The sequence below is a fragment of the Fundulus heteroclitus genome, unplaced genomic scaffold (genome assembly GCF_011125445.2).
Source record: "Fundulus heteroclitus isolate FHET01 unplaced genomic scaffold, MU-UCD_Fhet_4.1 scaffold_36, whole genome shotgun sequence".
Lineage (NCBI taxonomy): Eukaryota > Metazoa > Chordata > Actinopteri > Cyprinodontiformes > Fundulidae > Fundulus > Fundulus heteroclitus.
In genome coordinates this window covers 4,170,505-4,182,504 of record NW_023396770.1, presented here as the reverse complement: position 1 = coordinate 4,182,504, position 12,000 = coordinate 4,170,505, and the positions used below count along the sequence as shown (strand labels likewise).

The window sequence follows — 12,000 nt, the reverse complement described above, 5'->3', positions numbered from 1 at the left end:
GAGGAAAAGAAACAGGGATAGGGAGGAACAGAACTTGTTAGGTATTGGATACTCTACTGTTGCGTAAAATGTGTCATGTTAAAGTACCTCTCAGCACGTTGTGGTCAAAGTTCAACTGAACTCAACTGAATCCCGTGGAGCTCTGAGCAGCACATAGTTGATTTTTGCACACCAGCAAGCTTCGACTTTTCACAATGCCAGAAGAAACATTTTTTATTTTTTTTATTTAATTTATTTAATTTAATTGTATGTGTTAGTTTGTATAGGAAACTGCCTATGTTGAATGTGAAATTCTCTGAGCCCATTTTTTTTTTACTTTCTTTTTTCTCATCTCTGTTTCTAACATGTAACTCATCAGTTCTTCCGTATTCTAAGAAAGGCTTTTCTTAGAATAAGGAAGATCTGTTTCTATGGGTGCCACACTTAATTTCACTGATAAAAAAATAGCAGAAGTTAGATATAATGATTAACAAAAGCTTGACATAAAAATAATTATGATAATTTATTTTCTTTTGATCCAGAAAATCAACCTTCAACCCATGAAAGTCACCATTCGGTGAGTATTGGCAAACTCAAATACTTTTCCTATAGTTAACAGAAATCAAAGAAAAAACATAAAATTACTCTTCATATGTTTAAGAATGGTGAGAAAATGGAGACTAGGTTTGAGCAGAAAAATGGTTCTGATGCTTCTTGTTTTTGTCACTGACATGAATGCTTCCTCTTTTCTAAACCAAATAAGAGAAAATAAGAGACTGGAACTTAGTGCTGAATCAGCAGAAACGTGGCTGCCATTCACAGTTTGTAATAGTAGCATGTTTTGAGGGGATATGTATACATAAAGGGTTTTTAATATTTATATGTATACATGTAAACTACGGAGGACCAATTCTGCCAAAACTTTGTATATACAGAAATAAAGAAATTACTAAATAAAATAAATACAGGGCCCAAAAATTGCTAAAATATAAAGTTGTGTGCCATTAAATGCAGCAAAAATAATAAATAGACATTTATTCAATAATTATTCAGCTACCAATATATATTTCTATTTCAATAGTCAACAACCGTATTTCATCTCTTCGCTTTATTACATCTTGTTTATCTAAACCACTCATTTTTATGGATCTGTTTTTCTTGAACTCTTTATTTACTCTTTCTGCATTAATTACAAGTGATTTTTGCCCTACACTTTTCAATTTAAACCACTCAGTCATCTGTTTTTTTTAACTCTTTATTTATTCCTTGTGTATTTGTTACAAGCTAGTTTTTTTTCCCTCCGGCACTTTTATTCTTTCATATTTATTTACACCCAAATATATATAAAACATGTTTTTTTTTTTTACCTCAAAAATCTTCTTTTTCTCAAATTACTTTATCGCCCTTTTAATTCTGAAACACTGACATATTTCCAACTCTAATATATCTCTGAGGCCCCCAGCCATTTTATTTTACTTCCCTCTTTTTCCATTAGGGCTCCATCTAAATACCCTTAATAATAGCTCCTAGCTCCTATTTCTTGAACTTTCACGGGGTCAACAGTAAGAACTCTATCGTGGGGAAGAAAGGATTTTCAGACTGCTGTGCCGAATTCAGACAGCTTTTTTTTACTTGTCCAGTCTTACGGACGTTGCGAGGTTCCTCTGCAAAACTAGATGCAGAAGGGAGCATACAGGCTACTTTTCCTACCTCCTTCCTTACTGACTGCACAATTCGGACAGCACTTATCATGGTGACTCTTGACATAATTCTGCTTTGGTTGAAGAGTCCTTCCTCTGTTAGGGTATTCAGATTGGGCCTAGATCTTTTTTCATTTTGTCTTTTTACATTTAGTCTGACTATGGAGCAGACAATGTAAAAACAGAGTGTTTGGAACAGTGTCACTGCCTCAGCTTCTCTCTTAATGGCCGAGCTTAAGCCTGTAGTAAGTAAATGCTGAGTTCCTGGTTGTGGTGAAAAGGAGCTAGCTGTAGCAACTGACTTCACTCGCAGTTGCTAATGGATGTTGAAGTGTTGCGGATTTGGCAGCAGAGTAGCGCAGTTCGCAGCAGGTTGTGCAGTTAGTCGGAATATTTTACTGCATCTGTTGACTGTCTAACCGAGAGAACACTTCAGTCTGACGGAGCATGGATAACCACGGTATCTATCGGGTCACTTTTTTAAAAAAAAGTATGCAGTACAGATGGACTATTTCTCACATTTAATCAGACAAAATACCATTTTAATTCAATTGTCAGGATGCAGCTTAAAGGCTGCATGCTGAGCCTCTCTCCCTCTCTCTCGTTACTGCGCAGCCTGATGGGTTCCACCTGGCAGGCTGCAATTAACCCGCAACTGCTTCCACCTGGTTCCACCCTTATTTAAACATACCTCTTTCTGCTCTCGTTGCCGGCCCGTAGTGTTCACCCCAGCTCAGTCTCAGTCTGTCTCCAGTTCTGCAACTCCGCTCCATGTTCTTCAGTCCAGCAACTCAGTTCCACGTTCTTCAGTTCTTCAACTCAGCTCCACGTTCTTCAGTCCAGCAACTCAGTTCCACGCTCTACAGTTCTGCAACTCTGCTCCACGTTCTTCAGTCCTGCAACTCAGTTCCACGCTCTACAGTTCTGCAACTCTGCTCCACGCCCCCCACTCCAGCGACTCGGTTCCACGCTCTCAAGTCCAGCAACTCGGTTCTACGCTCCCAAGCTCTGCAGTCCAGCTCCACGCTCCCAAGCTCTGCAGTCCAGCTCCACGCTCCCAAGTTCCGCAATCCAGCTCCACGCTCTCAAGTTCTGCTACAGTTCCACGCTCTCCGGTTCCGCAGCTGCTTCACGGTCTCAAGTCCTCCACTACAGAGTCTCCTCCCGGTCAGTCTCCCCGTGCTCCTCCTGTCAGCCAGCTTCCGCACCCTTCACCTCCGTCCATAAAGACTCTGGTTCCACTCGTCATTCACCCATCATTCTCTACAATAAAACTCACTTCAAGAACAAGCTCTGTGTGTGCGTGCTGTGTCCGGGTTCATCCAAAGACAAATCATGACATCAATTCGAATTTATTTGGTGGATAAAGGTTTACTGTCCAATTGTTCTCAGGATGAGGCGGAGTCCAGCATGACCTATGCCAACGTTGCCTATTTTAGACCCAAAACCTCTCCTAAGAAGAAGGTAAGAAACTTAATAAGCAAATTTAACAAAGATCCCAATTATAAATGTTCTTGTTTGATTTTGTGATACTAATGAAGAATGATATGGTTTCTGTGCTGCAGGTCAAAGAGGACGAAGACACTGTGACTTATTCTACTGTTAGGACCAAAAATAAGACGGAGGCGAACATCGACCCCAGCAGTGTCTACAGCTGTGTAACAAAGTTAAAATAGGCAAATACGGAAATTAAACATCTCATCACACCTCTGCCTTTAACCTTTTTTAGAAGAAGTGGACTGTTGGGTTTAGGTTTCTGCGACACAAAATCTTTTATTTATAGCCTGGACTGTTTATTCATTTTTTATTTCCATAATTGTAAGGATTTTAAAGCAGAAATTTACTGAAATATGATAGAGCTTTGTTTCATTTGCCAAACATGTGGACTGTAAATACTGAATTGAAGAGATGCAAAACGAGTATTTGGTGCATAAATTCATGTATAAAAGTATAAAAATAACAGAAAATATTTAAATCTAAATTAGACTTCATGATACAATAAAATCACCATCTTCCTCTGTTGCAAAACTTTCTGCCATCAATGTAGAAACAACGTCATACCAGCTGCTGTTTGCCAGTTTCTTGTTTATGTCAGTGAGCTACGCATCTTAACAAACTGTATCTGAACATTAATCTTCTGTTCTGAACATATTCAGATCTGAGTTTTTTCTGGATTTATCTGAAAGGATTGTAAATTAAATATTCTGCGCTTTTACAGAAAATAGTAAAAAGTTTATCTTTCAGTAAAGTTTGTTACTAAATCCTCCAAGTTTTCACATGTTTTACTGCTGCTCTGTCAGCTGCACTGGCTTCTCTTTACCTTCAGAGTCCATTTTTAAGATCCTGGTTATAACAGAGGTCTGTATGAACAAGCCACTCCATCCTTCAGGTCATACATTCCTCCTGGATGAGCACGGAGCCACTGCTGACAGTCACCTGCATTATTTCGCTGACTTTGCAGCAATCCCTCAGACTGACCATGCATGTAGAGACAGTGGAGAGGAAATCTCCACTTTGACAGGAAGAAACCTCCAGCAGAACCAGAACCAGTGTGGACGATCATCTGCCTCGACTGACGTGACGTCTGAGAGGAAAGATCAGAGACACAGAACGAGCACAGCAGCACGGGGTACTGTACTAATGGAGTATTTCTATGTAAGAGAAAAGTTAATTGTTGGTTACAATAGTATCTTCTAAAGTAGCTTCACAGCAGAGCAAACAAAACTTTATGTTAGTATTCAACTCTAGAAGATAAAAAACAGCACATAAAGTTGGTCACAGTAAATGCTCAGCTTACAGCTGATGGCTGAGGATTAATTTCTTAAGTAGGGATGGTTCTACAGCCAGTTCTTCATTGGTGCTGATTTAATTAGTTGTATTTGTGCATTGTTGCAGAAAACTGCCAATCTTTCATATTAAATTCTCTGAACCCAGAAATGTATATTTACTTTTTTTAGCTCCTTTCCTGTTGCTGACATCTAACTCATCAAATGTTCCGTATTCTAAGAAAGTATTTTCTTAGAATACGGAACATCCGTTTCCATGGTGACCACAGTGTACTTCACTGACAGTTCAGAAATAGCAAACCTTTGGTATAATGAGGACAAAATGTTGACAAAAATTATCAGAATGCATTTCTTTTAATTCAGAAGATCAAGCTTCAACCCATGGAAGTCATCATATGTGAGTACTGGTACACCAAAACACATTTTCTATAGTAAACAGACTATATTAAATTACTGTCCATATGATTAAGAACGGTGAGAAAATGGAGATTAGGTTTGAGCAGAAAAACGGTTCTGATAGCGACTTCTTCATCGTCCTCGCCACTCATGACAAGAAATGAATGCTTCCTCTTTTCTAAACTTGTCAGAAGATTTAAAAAAACCTGTTACTTAGTTTTGAATTAGCAGAAATGTGGCTGCAATTCTGCAAATGGCAGTAGGGCCACCGGGAGGAGCTAGAGGAGCTTGATTTATTTCACAGATCATTTTTCTCAGATTTTACTGTCAGGACATAGTGACAGTTTTGACAAATACGAACTGAAGCTTTAATGTCAATGTGAAATGTAATGTTTGGTGTGCAGCTCTTTAGGTAGATGAGACACACCTGTGTAGGGAAGCTGTTCTGTCTTTTTTTTCCTTGTCATGTTCATCTAGAGGGCTTGCTTTAAACATTGACACAAATTGCAACCTTATGGGTAAGAACTAATGCTGAAAATTTTGTTAATCTCAATCACCACATTCCACAGGCTGAGAGTCTTTAACGGGACAGGTCACTGGTGCAACTACCTTCCTGAACTTTTAGTTCAAAGTCTTCTCCAACCCTCCATTCTTGATTTTTGCCTATTTTGAGAGCCGTGGAATTTTTTTAGCCAAGTTTTAATAGTGAAAGCTAAAGGTATGGTTTGCATTTTGTGGCGCACCCAAAACAGGTGACCACATTGGTCATATGTTTATTAGTAAATGAATATGATCTCTATGTACATATATATATATATATATATATATATATATATATATTTACACTGTCGCTTTAAGGAATGGCACAAGCAGTTGCGTTCCGGTTGCTATGGGAACGGACCTCTGCTCGCTCTCAGATCCAATTTGGGAGAAAACATGGAAAGCTGCTGTGTCTAAATCTCCTTTCATTTCACCTGTCTTTCAGGATATTTAAATTTGTTATTACAGTCCCATATTTGGGACCTGTAACAAATTTTGGGGGCTCGAGTCCGGGATTGGCGCCACCGCTGACAGCTGTTGGAGGACGCCAGTCCAGTGATCCATGAACCTGTGGACCAGACGGTGACGTGTCATCAGAGTGAAGAGGGTCTGTCCGAATCCAGGGCGTCTGACTGCTGCCAGAGCGAGGGAGTTCGAGGACCACAGACATCTGACAACCGTCCACCATGAGCCACGAGAGAAAGAAGCTGGTGTGGTCCATCAAGAAGGGACTGTTCCATCTGTCTGTTGATGAACTGTTCCAGCTTGCAACTGACATCACGCCAACACCCGACCAGGACCCAGCTAAGTTGCACCAACATGATGACGAGAGTGGTATTGAGTATTTGTGCTCATACATGGACAGTGTAGCTTTACTGGAATTGGAGGATGAGGGCATGTCGCAGTTACTTCTGCTAAAAGACCAGGTTGACAAAATGATTAACAGCCATAGTCAGAGTGTGGGTCGTGGGGGTAGTGGAGATTCTAATGTGTCTGATATGAAGGTGGTATCTGATGTGAAAGTATCACCGGTGACATCTGAGGTTGCACGCATGAACACCCAGGGTACCAGTATACACACTGCGACAACAGATTTAGCTTCTCAGACCAAAGATCTTGAAACACAGATTAGTAAATTGTTCGCTGTGTACAATGAACTCAAGCTAAAACAGAGTAGTGCTCCACCCACCACGCACATGGTAGACAATCCACCCACTGCTCGTGACAGTAGCCAGTTTCGCACCTCACATGACACACTGCAACTGCACTCAAACACCTCACACACCACCTATAGCACAGAAAGCATGATTGCCCTTAAAGACCTTCCCCTCCTACAAAGGAAAGAGTTCAAGATACACGGTGGGCAAATTGGCGATAACACTTCAGAGATCAGTTACAACAACATCACTAGGCAGATTGATGAAGGCCTCAGAGAAAATCACACTGAAGGTGAGATCACCCGCGCTGTGCTACGTGTCATAAAGCCTGGCAACTTCAAAGACATGCTTGCTAGTAAAGAGGACCTGACGGTAGGTGAACTTAAGAGCTTCCTTCAGTCACACCTAGGAGAGAAAAGCAGCACTGAGCTCTTCCAGGAACTCATGACGGCCAAGCAGCACGAGCATGAAACACCGCAGCAGTTCCTGTACAGGATGATGGGGCTGAAACAGAGAGTGATATTCACATCCAAGTGGGCGGGAGCAGACATCAAGTACGAGGCACTAACAGCACAGAATGTGTTCCTCCACACCATCTATCAGGGCTTAAGCGAAAAGCATGACTACATCCGTCGTGAGTTAAAACTCCTCCTCTCCGACCCTGCAGTCACTGATGAGACACTCTTGAGGCAGGTCACTAAAACAACAAGTGAGGAGAGTGAGAGAAAGCGACGCTTGGGGCGCAGCACCCATCCAAGAACCGCTCATGCTCAAAGTACTGAAGCCAGCAGCAGGGACGAGAGTGCAGGGAAGTGTACCGCTGACCACAAGGACGAGCAGATTCATGAGTTGAGTGCTCAAGTACAGGCCCTGACCCAGGTAGTGAGCACCCTTCAGTCCAGTGCCTCAGCAGTGAAGCCAGCAACCTCCGAGCTTCAGCCACAGTGTAACTGTGGCTGCCCCAATAGGCAGAGTAGACCACTGAGGACAGAGAGACCCCGTGGCTGCCCCAGTTGTGTCGCTAATAGCCGTCCTGACTGCAACCACTGCTTCGCTTGTGGGGAAAACGGACACCGTGCTGTGGGATGCCTGAAGAGGACCAAACCGTCGGGAAATGCACCCCGGTCACGGCAAGGGGACTACCTGTGATCGGCTATAACGTTCAGTCCCATCAAGGTGCTGATATGCCAGGTCCAGCACGGGTTAATTACAGCCGTGCCATCCCCCCCCAGCCACTGACTGGTGCAAAGTCATCAGCAGAGCGAGTGGCCAAGCTTATCGGGGAGAAATGCACATTGAAATGCAATCTCAGTGGACATGCCGTGACTGTACTTCTTGACTCGGGCGCTCAGGTCAGCATCATCAGCCATGCATGGAAAGAAAAACACTTACCTCAACAACAACTGCACCCTCTCAGTGAGCTTATGGGTGATAGGGACCTTGACCTTACAGCTGCTAATGGTGAGCCAATACCATATGATGGATGGGTTGAACTTACCTTTAGCTTGCCTGGAAATGAAGATCCAAGGCTCTCCATCCGAGTACCCTTTCTGGTCAGCCGTGTGAGCCTCACAAGACCCATCGTAGGCTTTAATGTGATCCAGGAGCTAATCCAAGGACGGGAGGGTGGAGTTGAAGTGGTCACTATCGTTGCTCAATTGCTGCAGAAGGCCATGCAGATTGAAGGGGATACAGCTGAGGCCATTGTGAACTTTGTGCAGACCCAGGAACACACCCAGGACCAAGCATTGGTGAGAGTTGGCCGGCGGGATTTTGTCATCCACCCTGGCCGAGCTGCTCACATCAGATGCAAGGTGCCTGTTGAGTTCATCTCACCAGTGGTGCTGTTTGAGGTCAGCCAGGAAGACCCAAGACTGGAACAGCTAGACCTGGGTGATGGCCTGGTTGAGGTCCACCACACCAGACGGCCTTTTGTTGAGATCCCTGTATTCAACCATACTCAGCACAGCATCTCACTCAACCACTTTACAATACTAGGCAGTATCCAGTCAATTGACAAGGTGGTAGAGACAGACCAGAGGCACAGCTTCGAGGTAAACAGTGTCAACTCACCTGAGCTTGTTCCTGTTGGGGAGTATGACAAAGACCGAGCAGAGCCTATGTCCCAGCTGTGGCACCCTCCTGTTGATATAAGCCATCTAACAGATGAACAACAAGCAACAGTGAGAAGAATGCTTTATGAGGAGTCCAGCGCCTTTGCACAGGATGACAATGACATTGGGTGTGTCCCAAGTCTCCAGATGAGCTTAACACTGAAAGATGACATCCCAGTGCAGCGATCCTATGCGGCTGTCCCCAAACCCCTCTACAAAGAAGTCAAGGAGTATATCCAGGACTTGCTGGCTAAGCAGTGGATCGTAAAATCAAAATCCCCTTATGCCGCTCCTGTTGTTTGTGTCCGCAAGAAGGATGGAACCTTGAGGCTTTGCATTGACTATCGACTGCTAAACCAAAAGACCGTTCCAGACAGACACCCCCTGCCCCGTATCCAAGATCTTATCGACACGCTGGGTGGGTACAGCTGGTTCTCAATCCTAGATCAAGGAAAAGCCTACCATCAAGGTTTCATTGCAGAGGGGTCACGGCACATGACTGCATTCATCACCCCATGGGGCTTGTATGAGTGGGTACGTATCCCTTTTGGCCTTTCCAATGCCCCAGCAGCATTCCAGAGGAGTATGGAGGAGATGCTCAGCTCCTTGCGGGACGAATGCTGCATCCCCTACTTAGATGATGTCCTCTGCTATGCCAAGACGTTTGGAGCTCATGTGGAGGCGCTGAGACATGTTTTGAAGGCCCTCCAGCTCCACGGTGTGAAGCTCAGACCAACAAAGTGCGAGCTTTTCAAGAAGGAAGTTCGCTATGTGGGAAGGCTGGTGTCTGCTGAGGGAGTAAGACTTGACCCCAAGGATCTGGAAGCCATCCAGGCGTTGAGGACCAAGACCCCGACCACCGTGGGAGAAGTCCGTAAGCTGCTAGGGTTCCTCAGCTATTACCGGACATATATCCAAGACTTCTCAAGAATTGCCAAGCCAATGTATGAACTCTTGCAAGTAAAACCCCCTGCCACTGGTACGCCTCCACCCAGAACAAACAAGGGAAAAGGAGCACAGCTGTCATCCAGGACTCCTGTCCAGTGGAGGGAGGAACATCAAAGGGCCTTGGACCAGCTCATCCATGTCCTCTCTAACCCACCAGTACTTGCCTATCCTGACTTTAACCTCCCTTTTGTCTTACACACAGATGCGTCAGAAAAAGGACTTGGTGCTGTGCTGTACCAACGGCAGGGAGGGAAACTCAGAGTAATCGCCTATGGGTCCAGAACACTCACGCCTGCTGAGCGCAATTACCACCTTCACTCAGGCAAGCTTGAATTTCTGGCACTGAAGTGGGCAATATGTGAAAAATTCAGGGACTACCTCTTCTATGCACCCCACTTCACTGTGTACACGGATAACAACCCATTGACATACGTGATGAGCACTGCTAAGCTGAATGCTGTTGGTCACCGTTGGGTGGGTGAGCTCGCTGACTTTAGGTTCGAAGTGAGATACCGACCGGGAAAAGCAAACGTGGATGCAGACACACTGTCAAGGTTGCCTGTGAACATCAACAGCTATGTCGACTCCTGCACAGAAGAGTTGTCAAGAGACACCATTCTGGCAATGTGGGAGGGCAGTAGGGCAGCAAAGCAACAAGACGTTGCTTATGTGGCTGTTCTGAACCTCTCACAACGCCCAGCATCTCAGTCACCAGAATTGCTCCCTGCCATAAGCCATGCCGAACTCATGAAATCTCAGCAAGATGATCCTGTGATCAGTCAAGTCATCAGACTGAAAGGGAACACCAACATACTGACGAGTGACATGAGAAGAGGAGTAAGTGGCCTGGCCAGGAAACTACTGCATGAGTGGGGGAGACTACAGCTGAAGGATGGTCTGCTGTACAGGGAAACCAGTCAGAGAAGTCAACTTGTCCTGCCATCTCAGTACCGATCCTTGGTCCTTAAACACCTCCATGACGACATGGGTCACATGGGTATGGAAAGAGTCCTGGACCTCGCTAGAGACCGGTTTTACTGGCCCTACATGAAACAGGATGTTGAAGCTTATGTGACAAGGAAGTGTCCCTGTATCAAGCAGAAGAAACCGGTTTCCCACATCAGAGCACCAATGGGGAGCATTACCACCAGCTCACCCCTAGAACTTGTGTCCATTGATTACCTGCATCTAGAACCTAGCAAGGGAGGCTTTGAGTATATCCTGGTTGTTGTAGACCACTTTACCAGATTTGCCCAAGCCTATGCCACCAGAAACAAGTCCGGGAAGGCAGCTGCAGAGAAACTTTTCGATGATTTCATTCCACGGTTCGGCTACCCATGGAAACTACATCATGACCAAGGGAGGGAATTTGAGAATGACCTTTTCAAGACCCTGCAACAGTTGAGTGGAGTGGGTCACTCAAGGACCACTCCCTACCACCCCCAAGGAAATCCTGCAGAAAGATTTAACCGCACACTGCTTCAGATGCTCAGGACCCTGGAGGAGAAGGAAAAGGAAAGATGGAGAGAACACCTACCCCAAATCCTCCACGCTTATAACTGTACCCGGCACGAGGCAACTGGATTTTCACCCTTTTACCTGATGTATGGCCGTCACCCACGTCTGCCTGTGGATATGATCTTTGGCTTGCTGTCTGAAGAAGAAGCAACTTCTCCAAGAGGCTATGCAGAGAAATGGGCCTCTCGGATGCAGGAAGCATACAGACTCGCCTCAGAGAACAGTCAACAATCCAGCTCTCGGGGAAAGAGATACTACGACCAACATTTGAAGGGTGTTGTCCTTGAGCAGGGTGACCGCGTCTTGGTGCGGAACATGAGGGAAAGAGGGGGCCCTGGAAAGCTAAAGCCGTACTGGGAAGACACAGTTCATGTTGTGAGGGAGAGGATCGCAGATGGGCCGGTGTATAAAGTGTCTCCAGAAACAGGTGGAGGTCGAGTACGAACTTTACACCGCAACCTGCTTCACTTGGTCAACGACTTACCTGTGGATTTACCCCAGTCATCACAGAGATCACCTGTCAGAGAAGGAGGCTCACCGAGACACCTACCTGCTCTATCAACAGACCAGCCACGACAGAGAGCAAGAAACAGCTCTTCACGCCACACAGAGAGACAGAGTGAGTGGCGCCCGAGTAGTGACTCTTCCGACAATGAGGATGAGCCTCGATACTGGTTGAGGATACCATCAAGAATGGAGTCTGAGAACAACCAAACCCAGCCTCTCCAGGAAGAATTCCAGAGGACCTACAGTCCAGTAATCTCCCCTCAGAGACTCAATGTACCTGAGCAAATCCTGCCTGAAAGGGAAGACCAGTGGACTGACAGTGTACTTCCAAGGAGAGAGAGCATGCCTGTAGTAG

General features: G+C 45.0%; 1 protein-coding gene across 3 annotated transcripts in view; it reads left to right on the top strand.

Moving 5' to 3' along the window:
* LOC110368380 overlaps window positions 1-12,000 on the top strand; it is a 718,672-nt gene that overhangs the window by 645,865 nt on the left and 60,807 nt on the right. For 2 of the 3 annotated variants that reach the window (XM_036130483.1, XM_036130485.1), the window contains 3 exons: window positions 522-556; window positions 3,072-3,143; window positions 3,245-3,693. In XM_036130483.1, coding sequence (XP_035986376.1) covers window positions 522-556; window positions 3,072-3,143; window positions 3,245-3,355 — 218 coding nt within the window. In that variant the 3' untranslated portion in view covers window positions 3,356-3,693. Of the gene's footprint in view, window positions 1-521; window positions 557-3,071; window positions 3,144-3,244; window positions 3,694-12,000 lie in introns of those variants that run through there. The other variant, XM_036130484.1, reaches the window with a different exon arrangement.